Source organism: Podarcis raffonei, chromosome 16 (genome assembly GCF_027172205.1).
Source record: "Podarcis raffonei isolate rPodRaf1 chromosome 16, rPodRaf1.pri, whole genome shotgun sequence".
In the NCBI taxonomy this organism is placed as follows: domain Eukaryota; kingdom Metazoa; phylum Chordata; class Lepidosauria; order Squamata; family Lacertidae; genus Podarcis; species Podarcis raffonei.
Genome location: NC_070617.1, coordinates 14,632,523 through 14,656,479, shown reverse-complemented (window position 1 = coordinate 14,656,479; position 23,957 = coordinate 14,632,523). Strand labels below are relative to the sequence as shown.

The 23,957-nt window shown below is 44.6% G+C and overlaps 2 protein-coding genes across 2 annotated transcripts in view; both read left to right on the top strand.

Annotated features, from left to right (window-relative positions):
* The first annotated feature begins 446 nt into the window (after positions 1 to 446).
* Positions 447 to 7,921, top strand: LOC128404280 (solute carrier family 22 member 20-like). Its single transcript, XM_053369773.1, has 9 exons — positions 447 to 1,412; positions 1,730 to 1,860; positions 2,402 to 2,806; positions 3,253 to 3,376; positions 4,016 to 4,269; positions 4,767 to 5,020; positions 6,586 to 6,739; positions 6,923 to 7,126; positions 7,499 to 7,921. Exons 1-9 carry the CDS (start codon positions 942 to 944, stop codon positions 7,581 to 7,583), a joined length of 2,082 nt encoding a protein of 693 aa, XP_053225748.1. The 5' UTR covers positions 447 to 941; the 3' UTR covers positions 7,584 to 7,921.
* A 1,833-nt stretch (positions 7,922 to 9,754) lies between these two features.
* Positions 9,755 to 23,957, top strand: part of POLA2 (DNA polymerase alpha 2, accessory subunit) — a 30,170-nt gene continuing 15,967 nt past the window's right edge. Inside the window, exons 1-12 of the mRNA XM_053368332.1 lie at positions 9,755 to 9,968; positions 10,929 to 11,053; positions 11,956 to 12,041; positions 12,568 to 12,625; positions 13,874 to 13,980; positions 14,848 to 15,041; positions 15,746 to 15,834; positions 18,925 to 19,080; positions 19,660 to 19,722; positions 20,437 to 20,479; positions 21,571 to 21,695; positions 22,842 to 22,880. Of these exons, the coding sequence (XP_053224307.1) occupies positions 9,872 to 9,968; positions 10,929 to 11,053; positions 11,956 to 12,041; positions 12,568 to 12,625; positions 13,874 to 13,980; positions 14,848 to 15,041; positions 15,746 to 15,834; positions 18,925 to 19,080; positions 19,660 to 19,722; positions 20,437 to 20,479; positions 21,571 to 21,695; positions 22,842 to 22,880 (1,182 nt within the window). The 5' untranslated portion in view covers positions 9,755 to 9,871. The remainder of the gene's footprint in view (positions 9,969 to 10,928; positions 11,054 to 11,955; positions 12,042 to 12,567; positions 12,626 to 13,873; positions 13,981 to 14,847; positions 15,042 to 15,745; positions 15,835 to 18,924; positions 19,081 to 19,659; positions 19,723 to 20,436; positions 20,480 to 21,570; positions 21,696 to 22,841; positions 22,881 to 23,957) is intronic.

The window sequence follows — 23,957 nt, the reverse complement described above, 5'->3', positions numbered from 1 at the left end:
TGGTAAGTCTCCCCCCCCCCCCGTTGCCCCCTATACCAGCACTGCTTTTACCTGCCCAGAAGGGAAATTTTGATCATATCGTGCACCGATTAATTCCCCTGGATCTGAAAGCTTTTCTCCTTGTTCTGCGGCAAAAATCCACTCTTACTTGCTGAATTGGATCTTATCAGATGTACGGAAAATCCGAAGAGAGATTTTGCTTAGCAAGCTTCTGATTCAGTGGGTAAGATCAGATTTTCCAAAGGCATAGCCATGGAACAACAAAAGGAGCTCTCATACACCTGGGGAATTTATTGGTATAAAATCCCATCAAAATACAGAGCAAGCAAAAGTGTGAATGAGCCCTTAGTTTATGCAATTCAAGTGGATAAACTTTTTTAATAAACAACCATTTTTTGGGAAGGGGAGTTAGGAAACTGATGGGAAAATACACTAAAAAGTGTGGAATTCAGAAAAAGACATATAACTTCTGCACAAACAGAACCTCCCTGCAATCAAATCAGAACAAAAACTTGATAAAGACAGGATCTTATTGGACCTTAACACAAGCTTTGTGCAGGCATATCTGGATGAATATGCAAGAAATAGTAATGGGAGGGGAGACTAAAATGACCACTAGAAGTGGCAGGTTGTTTTCCTCTGTCTGAAAAAACAAGTGGGAGTTGTTGGGTTATTCAGTGTTTAGATTTCTGACTTAGATTTGGGGGGGAAATAATAGGTTGGGTTTTTTAAATATTGAGATTATTGTTTCGTTTCAGATTCAATTACAAGGCTTTAGCGTTCAAAACTGCTTGGAAACTTCAAAACAGCTAACTGCTCGTCTTGGGTAAGCTTTGACTCCAAAGGGCTTTCCCATAAGTTGGCCTACGTGGAGAGAAATCCAGAAAAGTAGGTAACCTCGCCTGTTGTATCCAATTGCACAGTGATCCTCAACTTTTGTTATGGCATTCAATGATGTCTTGGAGTCTATCGGAGGAGTTGGCCGCTTCCAGATCTTGCAAATCACCTTCTTGCTGATCTCCGTCTGCCTCATTGGTTGCCACAACTTCCTGCAGAACTTCACTGCCGCCATTCCAGACCACCATTGCAAGGCTGTGCTGCCCACCAACCAGACCTTGCCCTCTAGCTACACCCAAAGCACAGCAGAAGGGGTCTTGCTGAAGGCACCTGTTCCCATAGACCAGAATTGGAAGCCGGAGAAGTGTCTCCAGTTTGCCATGAGTTGGTGGCGTCTATTGAGCCCAAATGCGACTGTGGAGGTTGGGGACTCTGCCACACAGGTGCACACCGAACTCTGCACAGGTGGATGGGTCTATGATGTGAGTGTGTTCAAGTCTACCATTGTGACGGAGGTGAGCTTTCTTCATCATCAACAAGAAATGAAAGATGGGAAGGCAGTTTTAAAACACAGAGTGGCAGGGATATAAATTAAACATTCCAATAACAAATGAAGTAACTCGTTTGGGGTTGTTTGGCTTAGATTTAATTTTTAAAAGAGAATATACAGTATTTATCATATTAAGATCATGTCTAACTGGGGAAGAATTAGTATTAGACCCTGCAGTAGTACCTTTTGGCTATTTACGGTAAACCCTGCCATTTTACAATAAGATCTGAAAAGGGCCTCTTGTTTCTAATGTGTTTGTTACATTCACATTCTACTTTTCCTCAAAGGGGCTCAAGGCAATGGAGAGAAAATTGACTCAGTTCTCCTCTTTCTCCCTTCCAGTGGAATTTGGTGTGTGACCTACAGAACCTGAGAGATGTAGCCCAGTCACTCTACATGGCTGGTGTGCTGGTTGGGGCTGGGGTGTTTGGAGTCTTATCGGACAGGTGGGTGGTTGTTGTGATGAATGTTAGGTGAGTAGGGTTGCCAGACCTCCAGGTTTGACCTGAAGTCTCCGGATGAGGGGATGGGGATTGTAGTCCAAAAACAGCTGGAGACCCAAGGAAACTAAGACCCAGCTAGATCCTGTCCCCATAACTCACCACCAGGCAATATATTAATTAATGCATCCTACTTCTCCTTTTTTGGGGGTGGGGACAGGTTCGGCAGGCGCAAACCTCTGATCTGGTCATATCTGCAAATTGCCATCGCTGGCACCATCACAGCATTCCTGCCCAGCTTCAGCAGCTACTGCGCCTTCCGCTTCCTGGCTGGCATGACATTTTCAGGAATCATGCTAAATTCTCTGTCCTTGAGTAAGTAGTTTGGTTTGCTCCAATTCAAATTTAAAGTGTGGATTTTGCAGGGAAAGCTCAACAACTCTTGCCAATGACAATGGGTAGATCACAGGCAGTCTTTTTATACTGTGAGTAGATCACAGTCTTTTGGGAGACCAACTAGATTTCAATGTGTGTGGGGGGATGACAATAAATTTTCCACACCAGGTACCACCTGACCTTGCTACGCCACTAGGCCTATGCCTGGAATGAGTAGAGAAGTGTGGATAAGCCTCAGACAAGGCACTATAGATATTAATGTCCTTTCAGCTTTATATCAGCAGTCAGCCTATGGTGCCTGGGGTTTTCTGCATGGAAGCCAAACAGTTGCATGTGACGTGTTGCCCATTAAAAAATGTTCATCCTGGTTTTTACTGCAAGTCCTTTTAACAGTTTCTCTTGCTTCTCTCCTAGTTCTGGAGTGGATGCCCAACAAGGGCCGGACAGTGGCAGGTGCCCTCTTAGGTTATTTTGTCACCTTTGGGCAGATCGTCTTGGCAGGAGTTGCATATGGAGTCAGAAACTGGCGCTGGCTCCAACTCTCCGTCTCGGCACCATTTTTCATCATTTTTGTCTGTTCATGGTAGGGGGTGATAGCACCAAATATGACTGTGGTATGGCTTTGGTGTGTCTCTCTTTTCAGCTCTTGTAGATGTGGCAGCCATTTTGTGTTAGGCCAAGACCCTATGGCAGCCATGTCTGATGTTCAGGCAGTGTGTGCTGTGCCTTATGTAGACAAAATGGCACCATCCACACCTAGGAGGATGTGTCAACAGACTTGGTTGGCAGAAGAACAAAACAAAGTATACAGTGTGTATGTATGTGTGCTGGGGAGCAGGGGGAGGACCACCAAAACAGGCCAGTGAGGCCATGGAATGCAGAGTGCATTATGGAAGAGAGGAGTAGATGTTCCACCTGGGAGGATGGAACGGAGTGGCTGGAAATGTGAACAACACTCCGTTACACAAGCTTTTTTCCTTTTCTTCTAATCACCCCCCTTGTTAATAATATCTATCTCTGTCTTGTCAGGAAACTTCCAGAATCACCACGCTGGCTCCTGCTTCATAACAAGGCACAGGTAGCAGTCCAGAATCTGAGGAAAGTTGCCGCAATAAATGGCAAAAGCAAGGAGGGAGAGAAAATTAACAAAGAGGTTAGCCATGAGATCGACCAATGCTTTGTTTTTTTTTGTAATAATAATAAGTTCTATAATAGATTAGCAAATATGATATAATAACATAATATGTTCAGTTTTGCTTTTAGTATTTAAAGCCCTAGGTGCCACGAGTCCCATGAAGACTTTGTGGAGAGGCTGGTCAAATGAAGAAGAGGAGTGGGGGGAGATTGGAGAGTTGCAGGGGTCCAACTCAAGGGAAGGTCCCAGCAACAGGCACCTGGTATTTTTGCTTTTAGGCAGATGTTGAAAACATATCTTTTTCAGAGGGCTTTCCCTGAAGGGTGACTCAGACGTTTTATATAATCAGTGTAATTTGATGTAAAGTGGCAGCTGCCAGTGCAGCAAACTGAGGCTTACTTCTCATAGACCGACCCTTAGTGACGCCCCCTGGGCAAGAGGGAGCAGTAGAGGCTCTAGACAGCTGGGTTTAGCTATTTCCCCCCACAGTGCCACAGAGGGTCACAAGCCAGAGCATTCTGGGAAATTAAAATGGAGGCCTGGCATTGCTTAGAGGGAAGTTTTAAATGTTTGACATTTCATTGTTTTTATATTTTGCTGGAAGCTGCCCAGAGTGTCTGGGAAAACCCAGCCGGATGGGCAGGATATTATTATTAGGCTAGGACAGAAGGTGACAGGTATGTTGGGGTTCAACTTGAGACCACCAAAGCCTCAATCTGCACTCTTTCTTCTGGATTAAGGCCCCTCCCCAGGCCTGCCACATTCCTTCCACTCATTTTCCACCGTCTTGCACAGGTATTGCATTCCCACATGCAGATGGAAGCTGCAAGTCTGAAATCCCAGCGCACTGTCTTCGACCTGTTTCGCAGTCCAATCTTGCGGAGGGTCACCTGCTGCCTCATGGTTGTCTGGTGAGTGCAAGAGGACCTCTGTTGTTTTTATCTGAAGAGGGAAACGGTAATTGAATAGAGGAGACAAGTCAAGGATTGCCCTTTCTTTCCTCTTATGCTTTGAGCCTCTTCTCAGAACACGGAAGTATGATGGCAACCCAAGAACATATGAGGTGGTTTATGCGTTAAATACTACTAATCATAGTAATTTTGTATTGTGCCTATTACATTGTAATAAGCAGGTAGAGGCTGTGGAGCTGCTGTTTTTTAAAGGGCCGCATTTAGAACAGCTTAGGTGCTTTGTAAGTGCTGAGTCATAGCAGCAGCAATGATCACTCATTAGTAGCAATAGTAATAATAATAGTTTGTGCATAATATGCATTGCTGACACCCAGCCAGATGGGTGGGATATAAATAATAAAAATATTATTATTAATAATAGTTATTAGTTATTATCCATCATTGCAGAAATCCAGCCTTTAAATTTGCAACTTAAGCTTGCTTCCCACTCTACCTAGGTTTTCCAGTTCCTTTTCTTATTACGGCTTGGCGATGGACGTGCAAAAATTTGGCCTGAACATCTTTGTGGTGCAGGTGTTGTTTGGAGCGATCGACCTTCCTGTTGTGCTGCTGTCCACCCTTGCCATGGTCTTCATCGGGCGCCGCCTTACCATGGCCGGCTTCCTATCCCTCGCTGGGCTCCTGGTGTTCATCAACATGTTTGTGCCAGACGGCAAGTTGCTTTATGGGTTTTTGACCTGCATCTGCTTGGGTCACTGATGCTCCACGCTATGAGTTTTCATCAAAACATCAGAAAGAGTCTGGCTGCTGGATCAGGCCAGTGGCTTATCAAGGCCAACCTCCTGTTCTCACAGTAGCCAACCAGATGCCTAAGGGAAGCCCAAAGTAGCACAACTTCACTGAGAGCCAGTGTGGTGTAGTGGTTAAGAGCAGTAGACTCGTAATCTGGGGAACCGGGTTCGCGTCTCCGCTCCTCCACATGCAGCTGCTGGGTGACCTTGGGCCAGTCACACTTCTCTGAAGTCTCTCAGCCTCACTCACCTCACAGAGTGTTTGTTGTGGGGGAGGAAGGGAAAGGAGATTGTTAGCCGCTTTGAGACTCCTTAGGGTAGTGATAAAAGCGGGATATCAAATCCAAACTCCTCTTCTACATGTGATCCACAGTGAGTGGCATTCTGATACACACGGCCTCTAACGCCGGAGGTAAAACACAGCCATGGCTAGTAGCCACTGATAGCCTCCAGGAATTTGTCTAATCAGTTTTCACATGAATATTGTGCTCAGTCCATCCTATCAACCTGTGAGCTGTACTGCTGTCACCCTTGGTATCAGCCATGCAGTGTTGCGGCTTGAGCAGGGGTACCATCCCAGTTCCATTGGGCACACATGTGCCCTTAGAACTATTCCTTGGTTCCATAGGGTCCCTGCCCCCTGCTGAAATTAGGCTTGAAAGACGCTTCCATGGTAGCCTATAAAACAGGTTGCAGTGTCTGCTTGTTTGTGGGTTTGCCTGTGGTGCCCACAGTAGTCTCTCAGGGTGGCAAATGTGCCCACAGGCTCCCAGGGTGCACCGTGGCTGAAGGGGGAACCCCACTCTCTTCAGTCCTAGACCACTGCTCTTGCTCACTGTGTGACCTCAGGCTACACACCCTCAATCTAACCTACCCCATAGGGTTATTTAGAGGTTAAAATGGAGAAGGGGTGTGTGAATTGAGCTCCTTGGAGGAAAGGCAGCATATAGTAAGATAGGAAGATTCCTTAGACTGAGCCCAGGCCTTTGGTCCATCTAGCTCAGGGGTACAGAAACATTTTCAGACTTAGGAACACAGTCCCTTCTGAGCATCCTCTTGTGGAGCTATATACTAGTGATGGGCAGGGCCAGAGCCCAAAGTGTTTGGAGCAGTCAGTGAGAATTTTGCCCTTGTACAGTAGGTCTGCTAGCTTCTTCAACTACACACATCTCTCTCCATCCAGGAAAATAAGAAGCATTATTAGAGCCCAAGGTAAGGCAAAGGGAGGTGGTTGTGTGTCCTTTGAATGCTAGTTTTACTCAGAGCAGACCTACTGAAATGAATGCTGCTAAGGTAGTCAGGTTCACTAACTTTAGTGGGTCTGCTCTGAGTAGGACTAGCCTAATGAATTTTAATAGCTTTATAGTTTGTTGTAAATGAGGAATTATGTGATTTACACTGGTGGCGGGAGTATTATTTTTCTGTTTTATTTTGTGTGTGTACATGAGGGGTGTGTGTGTGACTGCCTGTTCGATAGGTCAAAAAGACAGTTTGTTGTATTTATATTGTGACGGCCCATGGCTGTAAACAACAAGGTTTCGTTCATTCTATATATTTCTCCTTCCTGCAGAACTGCAAACGTTGCGTACTGTGCAGGCAGCACTAGGGAAAGGGTGCCTCGCCAGTTCCTTTATTGGTGCATATCTGTATTCTGGGGAGCTCTACCCGACAGAAATCAGGTGAGAAGCTAGTATCATCTAAACCAGGGTTTCCCAAACTTGGGTCTCCAGCTGTTTTTTGACTTCAACTCCCATCATCCGCAGCTAGCAGAACCAGTGGTCAGGGATGATTTCTGCCAGATAAACGGCCACAGGGTTCAAGCAGTTTAGAGTCTTATAAACACCAGCGTTTCTTCTTGCCAGGCAAACAGGCATGGGATCTGTGTCAATGCAAGCCCGTCTCGGAGCCATGGTTGCGCCACTGGTCTACGTGCTTAGGGATTCCTTTCCTGTCCTGCCATCAATTATATTTGGAGCTGCTCCCCTCCTCGCGGGGGTCTCTGCCTGCTTCCTGATGGAGACGAGACATTTACCCCTCCTGGAAACCATCGCAGAGATGGAATGCAGGTAAGTTTTCTTTCCCATCCCTGATAGGAGTTGAAAAACGATTAGGATGAGACCCTGACCCAAAGAGTATTTTTATGCCATTTAGCATGTATGGAGTGCAGGAGGGGGAGCCCATTTTCAGTTTGAGCACCACATTATTCTATGATCAACCTATTTTTTGGGGGGGAGGGCACTTGTCAGCAGTTGGCAAGGCCAAAAACAAAAGTGAGCAGAGCAATGGATGCAAATTTCACCTTTATACAGTAGGGTGGTTTCAGTAACCTGCTGTTGTGGTGAGGGACAGATAATGAATGAATGAATGAATAGCACATTGTCCATAAAATGAAAATTATCATGGCTCTAATCAATATTCTGGTGTTTGTGTTCCTTTAGGTCTAGAAATGTATCCTCGATGGAAACAGTAGAAGAAATTTGCCTCCAGCAAGTGGAGAGATCTCTTTTCAAAGAATCTGTTTAGCACAGCAATAGCTCTCTCTCTCTCTCTCTCCCCGTGAGAAAGAATCCCTTGACAAACCACACATTTCTGGAAAAAGTGATTCAAGAACTGGAAAAGGGTAGCACTAAAACCAAACATCTTCCTTGGAGAGAAGACTGGAGAAACAGGAGGCTGATACTTAGTTCAGGGATCGCCAGCTTTTTTAGAACTGTGGGCACATTTAGATTTTTGAGTGACAGCTTGGGACCACCCCCTCTGGTGGGATATAAATGTAATGATGATGATGGGAAAGTCTGGTGTAAGATTCAGTTCATACAAAATTAAATGACTTCTTTTTACTCCACTTAATTTGTAGAATTCATTTGTTCATTGAAATGTTCTTTAGCTGGGAGCTTCCCCCATGTGAGACTCAATAACTTTTTTGTTTGTAAGCGCAGACATCAAATTAGATTTAAAAACCTGCAGAAAGGTTATATGACCCGCATTATTTATTGATTTGTTTGGGGTGGAGCCTATACAGCTTTAGCCCAAACTTTTTAGTGCATCTCCCTCAACACTTTCCTAACCAACAAAAAGTGTGTGATGTGTTTTTTTAAGTGGAATTGTTGTACCCAAACACTTTAAGAAGAAACACTGTGTCAATAATAAAGCCCTGTGGTGCCATGCAGGTCAGACTTTGGGAAAGAGGTCCACAGTCCCCACAACAGACTGAGCAGGAGGGCTCCAAAAAGGAGAGTGGGCAATTCACCTCATTCAGAAGTAAATGAAATAATACACATTACCATCTAAATAGAACACACTGCAGTCTAGAAGTCCATTAAGGACAGGATTCTTAAGTACCCAACTGCACCACTGCTGCTATTGATTTATTTTTTTAAAAAACCCTTATCTTTATTACATTTTAAAACCACTTAAAAAGAAAAAATGTATTGCTGCTGTCAAAATATCATACACTTCAAAGAAACAAACTGACACAACGTAATATTGGCAGTGATAAAAGTACTAAAGAAAGAAAAAATAAGTAAATGAAACAAAATCATGCATTTCCCCCCTAAAACCCAAAAGCCGATAAATCAAGACCTCTGCATATCCAAAACATATCTATCGGGCAGGTAAGTTTGTAGGTACTAGGACCCTCGTACCTATGGGATCGCCTCTCCTGGTATGCCCTGCAGAGGACCTTAAGGTCCATAAATAACAACACTTTGGAAGTTCCAAGTCCCAAGGAGGTTAGATTGGCCTCAACCAGGGCCAGGGCCTTTGCAGCTTTGGCCCCAGCCTGCAAGGCCTGCAAGACGGAGCTGTTACACCTGGCCTTTGGACTGGACTCAGTCTAACCCCCCCTCTCATTTATTTTTTTTGATGGAACACCTTATATGGGATTTTGTATATAAATTTTCCCTCGGCTCTTTTTGCTGGCCCATGTAGGACCAGCATGGATAGTTGGCCCCGGTGAATATTTGATGTTTTCTCCCCTTATGGCTTTGATCTATGGGCTATCACTAAAACGAGGCTGTATTTTAAGCTGTATTCTGATTTATATTTCAATCAACTGTTTTGTTTTTTAAAAAATGTTTTTACTGTACTCATATTCAGTGTTAGCCGTCCTGAGCCTGGTCTTGGCTGGGGAGGGTGGGGAATAAATAAAATTATGATGATGATGATGTCCCCAATGTGAGAATAATCCCACCGTACTACATTGCAGGGTTGTTGAGCCTCAGCCCAATCAGCAACGTCCCTCATCAGCCACCATTAATTAATTAATTAAGTCAAAATATTAATTAAGTCAAAATACAGCATTAAAGACAGGGAAGGCTTTACCATCACAAAGTAATGGGAGGTATCAGAATGATATCGATGATGACCTGTTATTTAATTTGGCGGGGAATAAAAATACTTGCGTTTATAAAGAGCAGGAGATCTGTTTATTCTGGCGCAGAAGGGGCGGGGCGAGGGAGGGAATTACACGGCGCAGGCCAATCAAAGCCATGCAAAAGAACCCTTTTTTATAAAGCAGCCGTCCTTTTTTCACTCCGCAAAGCGTCGAAGGGTATCCCGGCGTTCTTAGCCACTCTAGGAGTTTCAAGCAACAGCAGCAGCAACGACACATCTCTATGCTCCTTTGCAACCTCCTCCCATTAATGTAGAACAGGCATGCGCCCATTCAGGAATTGAAGCTCCGCCCCCTCCCGCTCTTTCCTGCTCTTTCCCTCTTCTTGCAGGCGAGGAAAGTGGCGCCGTAAATAACCGAATAGCTGCGCGCTCCCCGCCTACCCCGCCAAGAAAAGTGGCGGGAAAGGAGGTCTGCGATGGCGGCGCTGGTAGTTGAGGACGTGTTGGCTGAGCTGAGGCTCTTCGGGCTGGACTTGGAGGAGGGTGAAGACGGGGCTGCCCTTACCGACAAATGTGAGCCGCGTATAGAACGGCGAAGGCGATAAATTGGGGGGGGGGGGTATTTACTAGGAAGGGCGCTAGTTCTCATTGAGGAGCTTTTTATTTGGAGGGGGCTTAATTTGGGATAAGCAGGCGGTTGCCTATGTGGGGAAGAGCGGTGGACTTGGGGGGATTTCTGGGGGATGGAAGAAGCGTGGAGAGAAAGTGGGGAAAGAAGATATGGGGAAAAGAGGGAGGCGGATTCAGAGAGATGGGCAGTTTTAAAAAGGAGACTTGCCTGGATCGGGCCAGAAGATCCGTCTAAAGGAAACGGTTGGTTGTTCCCTGTACCTGGTCTTCAAAGGTAGACTGTCCCTGAATGTGGAGGCTCAGTGTGACTCGTAGCTGCTGTCTACAGGAGAATGTAGCTGTGAGCTTTGCCTGTTTGAAATGCTGCCCCTTAATAAATTGTTTTTGGCTGGCTTTAACATCGTTGTAACCCAGCCCTGGGGCCTTATGGTGAAGGGTTGCCTTCCTGAATCAGACGAGGGGAATTAGGGTTGAACTGTTAATGTGCTTTAAATCTTACATTCAAACAAATCCAGGAAATTTGCCAGGAAATTATTTTTATTGTAATACTTGTAACTGTTTTTTTGACATTTCAATGGAATACAATGTAAAAGACTTCAATTATTTACATTTTAAGAAAAGCAACAAAGGTGCTAAAAGTTATAAATACATTTTAAAACTTTGATTTTAGATTTCACTAGTATGGTTTCTGTTGCCCATTTTGGACTGGATTGTGTGTATTCTGTTCATTGATTACATGAGAAAATTTCAAAAACTGGTAAGTTTTCTGCAGAAAAATCTAATGGTGGAAATTTTTCATCGCACTTCACTGAGGTGGATCTCGCTGTCTGTTAGAGGGATGCCCTTGAGGAACTGATAAACTACCGCTGTTTAATAACTCCTCTCTCTCTTTCTCTCTTGTAGTGGTGGAACTTTGCACATTGTACAGGTTGAAAGAAAATGAGATTGCAAATGAAATAATTGCTTTTGCTGTAACGAAGCAATTCATTAAGCTTACGGCAGAGTCCCTGCACATCTTTGAACATGAAGTAAGTGAGCTTTTGGAAGGAATTGCGGTAGATAAATGTTTTGATTTGCCTATTTGAGGTAGATCCACTATAAAGGCAGTTCCACTATGGTGCATTCAGTGGATAGAACAATATATGGAGCATAGGCGGCAGCCCCTACCCTCTGGAACTCCCTGCCTATTGATGTTAGGCAGTCTCCTGGGCTGTACTGTTTTTGGCACTGGCTAAAAACTTTTAGAATGCCATCTTGCATGCAATTTAACCGTGTATGTTCATTTTAAAACAGCAGATTTTACTTACATTTTGATACATTTCATGCCAATTTGTTTTTAACGTTTCATGTTATGACTGTTTTGCTAGAGGTTGCCGCCCCTGCCCACTTTGCTTGCCTACCCACCCCCCTTACTGCTGCCCCCTCCCCTTGATGTTAGAGGTGCAGAGCAGAAAGGCAGAGAAGACTACAAAAGGCTTGGACCATCTCATGCTGTCACTGCCCCATGGTTGATTAGGAAGAAGAGTCATCACAGCACAGGAAGGATGAAGGGAGCCGGGGGGGAGAGTGGCCAGTAGCAGTGCTGGTCAGCCTATGGATCCAGTCCCTTGAGTCAGGGTCAGCGTTCGAAATTTGCCAAGTCCAGGTGCATGGGGGGAAAGGTGCTTGCTCACAGAGAGATGCTCTTTCCATTTCTTCTCTGTTCAGAACAGAAGGGAGGGTGTCATCCAATGAAATGTGGGAATGTTTAATGGGACTTGCAGGAGGAGCAAGCAGTCTTCATTGCTGATATTTACGGGTGCCATAGCAGGTACTGATGCACATAGCAGTGCCCATGTCTGCCCTGTTGATGCCGGCTAAGCCAAAAGTGCTGTGATTCTGGGAGGTGTTGGCTTCCCTGGGGTTTCGACTGCTCGTGCTCTTCTTTCAGGTGCTGCACAAGCGATCCACAAAACCTCAGAAGAGGAAGGAGAGCCATTACCCTAGAATCAGAGATGTCAACAGCATTCAAGAACTGTATCCTCCCAAGCAGCTGAGTGTGACTCAAACAGAGAGGCCCTTTTGAACATGGCAGCAAAGCGCCCTAGCGGTAAAACTAAATCAAATGCAAGCTTTATCTCTCTGTACCCCACTGTTGTCTTCTAATATTTGGGTGAGAGAGAAAAAATCTAATTTTAAAAGTGGGGTGAATTGGAGCAATTAATTTTCCCTTTTTGTGGTGGCTGCTATTATGGGGTTCAGCCCTTGACTCTGATTTCAGTGCTTTGCCTTGAAATAGGCACACTAATACTGAAGAGGAGAAGCATCTAAACATGTGCAAAGCGCATTTCACAAGCGTAACCTATGTTCCACACCCATGTAGTCTTCTCCACTTTGTGCAATAGCACCCCATGGGTCATGGACCACATCTGCCATCATGCTTTGCCACTGGCTGTTCCTGTGTGGGACCGATGGGGGTCGGACAACCAGTGAGCGACGATGGCTCATGTAATTTTAGCTCGTGCATTTTCTGTGTGTGTTCGGCTCCCTTGACTCTTCTTAGTCTCGATGTAGAGGAGGAGGAAGAAAACCTTCTAGATACCTACACGTCGCCATCAAAAGTAAGTATGTGGAAGGAAGGAAGTTCTGAAGAACATGCATAGGAACGAGCTCACAATGCATCTTGCACACGTAGGCTGATGCAGGAACATTGCAACTTAGAAAGCTGCGTGCACCTGTGACCTGCATTCAAAGAAGGTGCCTTGCCTCTGTGCTACCTTTAAATCACATCAGACTATTTATCTAGTCCAATGTTTATCCTCTCTGGCTTGTGTCAACTCTCTAAGCTGTCAGGCAGAGACCTGCTTTTGTGCTGGGACAATTTTTGTATGGTATATTTGTATTTGCATTTTATATTGATTTGTATCAATAAGAGCACTACTGGGGCAAGGCAAGGGCACATCTAGAAATCCAGCACCCAGGGCTGTATCCAACTAATTTCTACTTAGAGTAGACCCAATGAAATTAATGGGCTCAAGTTAGTTGTGCTCATTAATTTCATTGGGTGTCCTCTGAGTAGAGCTAACTTGGGGTGCAAACTTCTCTCACAGTGGCCAACCGGATATCTATAGCAAGCAGGACCTGAGTGCAACAGCACCAACAATTGGTAGCAAAAGACATACTGCCTCTGACTGTGGAAGGAGAACTTGGATTAGCTATTGTGACTAGTAGCCACTGATTAGCTGCATAGAATCACAAAATTGCAGAGTTGGAAGGGATCAACTTCTGCAGTGCAGGAATCTTTTGCCCAACGTGGGGCTTGAACCCACGACCCTGATATTAAGAGTCTCATGATCTACCAACCTGAGCTATACCGACTCAATAATTTGTCTACCCCTCTTTTGGCCCTCGCTGCCTTTCGCTGGAGCAAATTTCCTAGTTTGTGTGCTGTGCAAAGGACTTCCGTTGTGTGTCCTGAATTTTCTTCATCTGGGGCTGGGAGACACTGCCGTCTGAGACCCTGGAGAGCCACTGCCAATCAGAGCAGAAAACAGCCGTCCAGATGTTTTTAGTTTAGTCTTTATTTTAAAAAAAACAGGCAAGGAAGGTGAGAAAACATAAACGATGTACAGTGTATAGCCAGTTTTTCTCCGTCTCTCATATAACACTAGAGCCCAGTGATGCTGGATGATGGGAGATTCAGGACAGAAAGCAGGTAGACTTGTGAATTATCCCCCATCTAAAATACTGCAGAGCTTCTGCCAGCCAGTGTAGACAGTACTAGGCTACATGGACCAATGGTCTGACTCCTGTCCTTCCAACAAGGCTCTCTGTGAGGCTGAGCTGCTGTACCCTTTACTGTCTTGCAGGGATCTCAGAAGCGGGTGATAACCACACCAGAAAACCCACGTTCCAAGCGGACTCTCTCCAACTGCAGTCCCCGCCTGGCCTTCTCCCCCAGCAGCTTCTCGCCCAGGTATGCCTTGACGCAGCCCGTAAATGTGTGGCCCATCTCGTTCTTTGATTAGCCAGCGTTGCTTCTCCGAAGGACTCGGAACCTGCCTCTTGTTCAGAGATGTCAAAGTGTCCTTAAAGAAGAGGGCCCATTCCAGCTGCTGCACAAATGCATTGCAGCTGAAAATGGACCCATTTCTGGTGGAGCTTTGAGGTGCAGCAAACCAAGTCTTGGTACAGTAGCTCAGTAACTGCTGCTTTCACTTTGCCGGTTGAGCGTGATGCGTGTCTAGCTGTGGTGGCACTGATCCTTGGGTTGATTAGACACTTAAATACGGTGCAAGCTGCTGTTAAAGACAGATTTCCCCTTCTACTTTTTGTTCCATTCCTTTTCTGCAGTAACCTACCAGAGGAAAAAAATGCCTCACAACTCATACCCCTACTAAGGTTTTTGTTGATTACTCAGGGGGACACGGGTGGCACTGTGGGTTAAACTACAGAGCCTAGGGCTTGCCGATCAGAAGGTCGGCGGTTTGAATCCCCGCGACGGGGTGAGCTCCCGTTGCTTGGTCCCTGCTCCTGTCAACCTAGCAGTTTGAAATCACGTCAAAGTGCAAGTAAATAAATAGGTACTGCTCCGGCGGGAAGGTAAACGGCATTTCCATGCGCTGCTCTGGTTCGCCAGAAGCGGCTTAGTCATGCTGGCCACATGACCCAGAAGCTGTACACCGGCTCCCTTGGCCAATAAAGACCCAGTTGCAAGTGGATAAAACTATTTAACACTGGACAATACTTGTAAAATTTCAATGTTGAAATCAAGGAAGTCACCAGGTTTTCCTGAGTTTTTAAAAATTGTTTCTCTTCTTCCCCTTGCTTGCCTCCCCTCAAGGGCTACCCCTTCACAGAAGTATGGTTCTCGAAGCAACCGCGGAGAGGTTGTCACCTCCTTTGGCTCTGTGCAGGGAACCTCCTGGAGGGGAAATGGCGGCTTGGCCACCTCTGTGAACCTCTTCCATTCCCCTCAAGATTCCCTCACCAAGCCCTACAAATTTATGTTCCAGGAACTTGTGGATAACCGTGAAGGTAATTTTTAGAAAACCCTCTATCTGTTTCTACCTGTATATGGAAAATCTACTGGACATGATCCAGCTAGTGCAGAATGTGATTGCTGGTGCACTGACAGGTACTTGCAGAACTCCTTTTTTTTTTATAGGATCTACACTAACTGCCTGCATGTCACCAGGCCAGCTTAAGGTGTAGTCTGGAACTATACTTGATGATCTAATAATGTTGATAGTTTTTACTTGGACTTTGTTAATTTAATTCATGTGCAGCTACTCATTCTGCATGCCTACTTTACAGTTTTCATCTTTTAATTTATTTTTTTTAAATTGAGTTTTGTGCAAATACAAACGAGACCCGACATAACAAACAAATCTACAGAAAACAAAGAAACAAAGCAAAAAACAAAAATAATGAGGAAATAAAAGAAAAACAAAAAGAAAGGAGAAACAAAAGCATGAACAAAAATGAAGTGAAATTAACTATACAATACTATCCCAAAATATCTATTCTCAAACAAAATACTTTCCCTTTTGGAATAGATCTCTTTTGTTATTCTATTTATTTTCGTTTTCATCTTTTAATTTTTGTGTGTTGTTACAATTGTTCTCTCTGTTTTATATACAATATAAAATGAAATAGTAATAAAAATGTTATAATAATAATAATTAATACAAATATCCATCTTTATCTGCCTCTTTCCCTCCCTCTAAAAATGAAATAAGTTCTTTCCTGCAAGATGGAAGACCTTGGTGCGGCACTGAAGGAACACTACAAAATAGAAGAATTTTCTTCTTTGATCATCCCTGTGCAGGTAACCTCCATGCTAATATCTTACGGGTGCTAGAGCTTAATTATTTACACGGGTGAGTATATCTAAAGTTATCCAGTGGGGTTTGTGAGCATTCTGCACATGCTCAGAGAAACAGTTACTTTAAACTAGCAGTGGAGAATCTCAGGTTTTCAAGCCTCCATGTCACTGCCAGGCCTCCCCATTTGGCCAGCGAGGCCATTTCTGCCAAGCCCATGCCCTTAACACTCTACATTTGTTTTTTAAAAAAAAGATATTTATTAGATTTTCAACAATATAACAAAGGTAAAACAATCACACAAAAACAACAAACATAAAGAAAACAAAAAAAAAGAAAAAAGACAAAACATTACATAAAAATCAAATACACTTCAATAATGTATCTTTCTTTAGCTTAGTTCTTTGACTTCCTCTCACCTCCCTTTTTTGTATTCTGCTTCAATTTGGTATTTTAGCAAATCCTTTCCATCTTTCCAAATTTTTGCATATATATATAACATACTTTCCTTAACCTTACTGACTTTAAATTCTTAACTTATAAGTACATAACTTTTTCACAAACTTCTGCTTAAACCTATGGACACCTATCCACCATTATCCAAATTCTTTTACAACCTATTTTGCTTTAAAATAATCTTTAAATTTTATAACACTTTATAACTTTGTAACACATTTCAATAAAAACTTTAAATTTCCCAAACCTCTCCCCACAACTCCTCCCCTGGACACCAAAAAAGAAAAAGAAAAAAAATTGCCAATCCTTTCCATTAATGATCTCAAGCTCATTAATCCGGAAACCTGATGTCAGAGGCTCTTGGGTCCCCCCTAAACCCTTTCCAGCAGTTTTGTTCATCCTCTTTAATTGTCAGGAACCCCTCTCTGTGGGATCCCATTCTCACGTAATGGCTGCAGCATCTGAGCCCTTCAACCCCATTTTCGGATTTGTATTTTAAGAGATCTTTCCAAAAGTATTTCCCAGTGCATCTAAATCTGGTAGCCCCAACCCCTTCATACATTTCCAAACACATATCCATCTTCCAACAATCCAAAGAACCCTGCATAATAGCGTCCTTCCGTCCTTTCAGTTCAAACTGAGGGCCAACCCTTACAATCTGGTCTGTACCACAGTCCATCATATATGGTCTCAACTTGTGATCCACAAACAAATTTGATTTATAGTCCTCAGTTAAGTTGAATTTTCCCTTTTCTTCTTGCCCCGGCTCATCGTCCAGCACCAATTCTTCCTCTTCTTCCAGTTTTTCTTCTTCCAGTTTTTCTTTTGAAACCGGTTGTAATGACAGAATCAATTCCTGGAATTCCACTTTCCTGTGGAGCTCCTCCAACAAAAAATTTGTTCTTAACAATGCATTCAACATTGCTTCCGAAATCTGCATTTTGAGTATTTGAAGGTCAAACTGTAAATTCCAGACTTGTTTATCTGCAACTCTCAATTGTACATGCCACAGTTCCAAATTCCCCCACTAGAGGGATACAGTTTCCAACAGTGACCTTCTGAGAAACTTCTCAGCTTCTAAATATGAAGACATAACATTGTTGCGTTCGCCATCTTTAAATCAGAAGAGTAGAGGGAATTATGTATATTTTCCATTAATTTTCAAAAGTCCACCTGTCAAAAGTTCTTGAGAAAGAAAAAAAAAATTCCTTAACGTCAGACAGCTCATTCCCAGGTTTGAGCTGTAAGGTTCCCGATCTCAGAGCTTTATCAAGTTCAAAGTCTCCCCCTTCTTCTTCAAAAGAAAGAAAAAAAAGGGGGGGTAGTTTCTTCAAAAACAGTGGATATTTAGATCTTTAAATCAAAGTTTCAGAGGTTTTAGCCTGTAGTCTCTTTGCTTTAGTCTATTTACAAAGCGGAAGGCGGACTTCCTGTTTAGACCTTCCCGCTGTAGCTCCAAACTAGAATTTGAATGGATGTAATTTCCCAGAGTTAGATAGTCTTTAACAGGTTCTTAATTGTCTTTCAAGTTGTTCTACTCACGGGTAATTGTTGCTAATCCAATTGGTTACAGGAAAAAAGTTGGCGCTCTCCGGTCAGGCTATGCGGCTTCGCTCCGCGAGGAAGCGATCACCTCGCAGCACCGCGCCGCTCTCTCCTCTCCGCTCTGAAAAACCTCCCAAAAAAGGGGGGTTTCCTTACGGAAGGAGGGGGCGCTGAAGGTGCCAGCCGAGTCACCACGTCACAGGCTTCTCCCGCCTGTGTTTTAAAACGGTCCCCGCTGTCGCCGTAGCAGTCAGGACCCGAACTCACGGAGCTCGTCCCTCAGAGAGACCGAGGGGCGCAGCCATGATCCGTTGGCGCCAACCCGGAAGCCTTTAACACTCTACATTTGATGCCTGTTGTGGGGCAGGTAAAGACGTGGCTGGGCCGAACGGGAGTTTGTGAACACGGTGGCTTTCCTGATCGCTGGCCCCTTCCAAGCCCCACTCAGTGCTTTGCAAAAGTGCCATCAGTCAGCTTATCGTTACCATGCTGGTCCTGTTTGGGGAGGAAAGGATTGCAATTCTTCTAATTTGTGACCCAGATTAGACTTTACTGGGTTATATCAAACTAATTTCTCCTTAATGTAGGCCAGGGGCCAGCAAACATTTTCAGCAGGGGGTCTGTCCACTGTCCCTCAGACCTTGTGGGGGGGGCCGGACTATATTTTGAAAAAATAAAATAAAAATGAATGAATTCCTATGCCCTACAAATAACTCAGAGATGCATTTTAAATAAAAGCACACAATCTACTCATGTAAAAACATCAGGCAAGCTCCACAAATAACCCAGAGATGCATTTTAAATAAAAGGACACATTCTACTCATGTAAAAGCACGCTGATTCCTGGACTGTCTGTGGGCCGGATTTGGAAGGCAATTGGGCCGGATCCGGCCCCCAGGCCTTAGTTTGCCTATGCATGATGTAGGCCCATGAAGTTACCCCCCTCTCCATTCACAACAGCCCTATAGTGTTGGCTAGATCTGATGGACTGTAAGGCAACCGCTTGATAGCATGGAGATATGCTGTGCTCAGGATTTTAGTGCTTTAAAAAAAAAGTTCCTTTGTTTGTTTGTTTTTGAATGATGCTGGAAAAGGAGCCAGTCACTGTCCTGGGCCAAATCGGCTGCGATTCCAACGGGAAGCTGAACGCGAAGTCTGTCATCTTGGAAGGGGATCAGGAGCACTCCTCGGGAGGCCTGGTACCTGTGGATGTATCTGAACTCCAGGAGTATTCGCTCTTCCCAGGACAGGTGAGGCATTTGGGAAGTGGGGTGTGTGTGTGTGTGTGTTCATGATAATTTATTAATTTATGAACCACCTTTTCACAGAGAACAAAAGTAGTCATAATAAATAAAACAGAAAAAGTACACAGCCAAGCTGAACAATTTCCACACAAATTATAATTCGATCTGAAACAAAGATACCAAAAATCTATGTCAATAATGGCAACTAACCCCCCACCCCAGCCAACAAAACACCCTAAACAATACCCAGCACAAGATTTTGTTCAGCCGCCTCAGCTTTTGTAGCTGGAGTCAGTCAGGGCCCTTCCCTCCCAGGCCAGGTGGGAACAGGCCTGCAAGGCAGGGAGCAGATTTTCCAGGACTCACAGCCAAGATGACAGTTGAGATGAAATGTAGCCATTGTGGCTAGTAGCCATTCAAAGCCTTATCGCCCATGCATTTGTCTTTCAGAAGACTTGCCTGCCTTGAGAAAAGTAAATAAATTGTGAACGCATTTCTTGCTTTCGCCACCGTCTTTTTCCTGCAGTGAAAATAAGCAAAAGTTGAGGTTGATTGCCTGTCTTATTTCCCCCTTACATCTTCCAGGTTGTGGTCATGGAAGGCATGAACAGTACTGGGGAGAGGCTGGTCGCGTCCAAGCTGTATGAGGTGATATTTTTATTATTATTATTATTTTTCAGTGCATTTCCCTACCACATTTCATGACCTTGAAGTCAGGTTACTCTGTTCTCACAACCACATTATTTGCAGAGACTTGGGAGAGAGAGAGAGAGAGAGAGAGAGAGAGAGAGAGAGAGAAGACAGTTGCAAGCATCATGGAGATATGGTTCTTTTCTTTCTTTTTAAAGAAAGATGGAAGCACATTTAGCTCCCCTCCTGTCAGGGAAGTGCCATCAGCTCAGAGGCGAGAGGTGGAAGGGCAGTTGTGTTACAGAGAGCCTCCAAAGATCTTGCGAAGCAGTTCCTCCTCTGGCAGGGAGGAAAGCCCCACCTCCAGTGGTGAAGGGGGTGCAGGGACAAGGAGATGCTAGGGAGAGCCTCAACACTGAGCCTGAGCAAAGCGGAGGGGAGGCAAGTCCCCCTTTGCCAGCGCCCACTCTGCACAGTAGGTTTGGGCACAGAGAGGGGAGGAGAAGGATGGGGGTCACATGACTGTTATGCTGGGGAAGGTATAAGGACCGCCTACTCCCAGATTCTGCTAGCGACTGAGCAGACATGGACTTGAGACGCTCTGCACTGTAAATAGTTTGTACTAATAATAAAGCCTGGAAAAGACAGGTTGGAGTTTTGCCTGTTTGCTCTCGAGCAACCACACCAGCAGCTGACACCCCCTTTTTTTTCTCTTCCCCCACGCTCCCTCAGGGTGTTCCGCTTCCTTTTTATCAGCCTGTGGATCAAGCGGAAGGTGAGTTAGACCCAGTGCTTCAAAGAGAGGGGCTGGGTCTCAACCTTGCCTAAAACAGGGGTGGGAAAGCTTTTCAACCTGAGGGCCACATTGCCTCATGGGCAACAGTCTGGGGGCCGCATGCCAGCAGCCAGCCCCCAGGTGATACTTACAACCAGAAACAGGCTCCAGAAGCAGCATCTCAGCTGGAAAAGTTGAAGAGGCAGGGAGGTAGCAGGAGGTGTTTCTGAGAGCTCCCTTGAGCCTCCTTCAGAGGGCAGGTCTCCACCTTCTAGCCTGCTGGGACCCTCCCAGGGATCAGGGATCTCTTGGGTTTCATAATCTGCTATCCCCATCCCACGGAGACCCTCGTCACAGTCCTCCAGCTCTAACTCCCCAAATTCATCACCATTTTGTTTGTAGGCTGGCTTTCCATAGTTAAAACCATGCGCAAAGCAGTTTACAGCATGAAAAGATTCACATAATTACCGGAAGTAGTCATAAACAAATAAAACACATCAAAAAGTACACAACAGTGAGATCTAAAAATATACAAAAAAATGTCAGTAACAGCAACAAAAAATCTCCTAAACGATACCCCAGTCTGAGAGTCTGTTCAGCAACCTCAGATTCTGTAGCTGGAGTCAGTCCAGGCCCTGCCCTCCTGGGCCACTCCGCCTCAGGGTCTGTTCCCTTTCTCCCTGACACCTGCACGACAGTCCTGCATCTTCCAACATTCAGCTTCAAGTGCATGGCATCCCCTAAAAGGGTAGGGAAACAGTTTCACTTCTCTTTATGAACTGGATAGGTATATGCCTATCCAGTTAGAGTACCTCGCTGAAATTCTCATTGGCTTATTGCGTTTGACTCCTGAGATTATAACCAGCCTTTCATCCTCCCTCCCGCCCACCTTCTTGCATGCAACCCTAAGGACTAGAAATTTGCAATTTAATTTGTCCCCCTCTCCGACAAATGGAAGATAAAACTTTGTATCCAGTACCTGGTTCTGCTCTTGTATGGAATTCATAGCTCAGGATCTGCTCAGTGTAGGAACTTGGCTGGTTCGTAATGGAAGCAAAGTTCCTGTTTTCAAAGCCCATTAACCCTTTCAGGTCCAGAGCTGCAGATGGTCCTTGTTGCCTGTGGTCCTTATACCACCTCGGACAGCATCACCTACGACCCCATGTTGGACCTGATAGACGTTATTAATAGAGACAAGCCAGATGTTTGCATTCTGGTAAGGAAGGAACGTCTGTGGTTGCTTTATAGAAGGGCGGGGGACCCATTTTCAGCCTGAGGGTTTCATTCGCTCGTGGGCAAACTTCCAGAAGCCACATACCAATAGTAGCCAAGGGGTGGGCAAGGTGGATAGCCAATGGCGTCGTTTCTCTCCCATTTGACCAGCCTGAATCAACACAGGGCCTACATGCTGGCGAGACGAAATGTGTTGCCCTTGGCAGTGCTATAGGGGAGATTCTAGAAAACTCCACTCGTGGAGAGGCTCTGCCCCTATGGACAGACACAAATAGAATCAGTTGCACATGTTGTTTCGAACTGCCCCTGGTATCAGACAATTTGATCTAAGTTCATTAATCAGTTGGTTGTTAGCAGGGAGAGGTATTTAAGCGAATGCAAGGTAGCCTTATGTTTACTCAGGATGGGGCTAAGACGGCGATAGTAGCTAGGTTTCTGCAACACGCAATGAGGATTCGTGAATGCTATACAACACTAACTTAGGTGTTAGATGCAGGATTTTATTTCTCTTTCTTTATTTTTATTTTTATTTTTATTTTTTGTATTAAACCCTACTGGAATCTTGTACATATGCAAATAAAGGTTTGAGAATCTGGTGGAAAAAATCGGGCAGAGCAGTGGGTGAAGCTCTTAAGGTTACATTTCAGCCAAGCAAAACACTCAAGGAGGATGTGGCCTCGAGAAGCATCCTAAGGGCCAAATGAAGAGGCAGGGGGGTGCATTTGGCCCCCGGGCCCTAACCTCTGCTCTATATAGGTTATCAGTAAGTGGCTAGTTGCCCGTCTGTGTCCTCCTCAGTAGCCAAGGATGAGTCGTTGAAATAAATGAAATGGCAATAAACAATGGTTGCTGGTTGTGATACTGTTCTAATGACGGAGGGGGAAGGCAGAATAATTAAAGTCATCGAAGCATGGGAAGTCAATGTCATGCTTATTGCATCTGGTAAATGTTAGAATTTTTGGGGGGGAGGAAGCAAGTTTTCCTGTGACTCCATCCTTCTCCTGCTACCTTTTTATTAATTGACGGGGCTCTTAAGGGACCTTGATAGGTTTTTCAGAAATGTTGGTGGCGCTTAATTAGGGCCTTGTCCGCTCTTTGATGACCTTCATTTCCTTTGATTGTTTTGCAGCTCGGGCCTTTCCTTGATGCAAAACACAAGCAAGTTGAGGTAAGTTCAGTAAATGGGGAATGGGTTTGAAAGTTCATGTCTTCTTTTTTCCTTTTTCCTTTAGAAACCCTGCTGACTGTGTGTCCCACACTTTCCTTTTTGGAAACCAGTTGTGTATGGGGGTCCCTGATTCTTAAAGCAAACGTCTAGTGCTTAACACAGTATTTTCCTAACTAATGACAAATAGTATTTGTGTGTGTGTGTGTGTGTGTGTGTGTGTTACCTTTTCCTTAGATTGAAATCGGATGCACATTTTGTTCACAAACTACATAGATCTACTCCAGAGATATCCAAGGGAGAGTTTTTTCATTCATTTGGGAGACATCCAGGGCCATAGTTTGGAAAGCAGGACTTGCAGGAGAAAGGTTTCTCTCAAGGAACTTCCCAGCTTCTCATTTAATTTTCAGATTTCATTTAAAAAGCAGCAATCTAGAATTCTTCCTTGGCAGGGGCATAAAAGAGGTCCGCTGTGGTGTAGTGGTTAGAGCGCCACACTAGGGCCTGGGAGAGACCAGCGTTCAGATTTCCCACTCACCCACAAAAGCCTGCTTGGTCCATCTTTGCCTCTCAGCCTGGTCTACCTCACAAGGTTCTTGTGAGGATAAGATGTAGATGGGGAGAACCATGTCCACTTCCTTGAGGCTTCTTGGAGGGAAGGTGGATTATAAAGGTAGCAGTGGTAATAATAAAAATATGCAGCCAGTACTCTTTCCCAAGTCTCTAGAAAACAAAGAAATGCAAGGTTAATTGTACAGTGGTACCTTGATTCCCAAAGAATGTTTTGGCTCCCAAACGCCGCAAACCCAGAAGTGAGTGTTCCGGTTTGCGAACGTTTTTTGGAAGCCGAACGTCTGACGTGGCTTCTGCTTGGGTGCAGGAAGTTCCTGCAGCCAATTGGAAGCCGTGCCTTGATTTTTGAACAGTTTTGGGAGTCGAATGGACTCCTGGAACGGATTAAGTTCGAGAACCAAAGTACCACTGTATTAAAAAAAATTATTTGATCCTCCCTACTAACATTTAATTAATTTCTTAGCCCCCTTTTGCCATAAGGTCTTTGGCAAGCTTTATAACAATGGG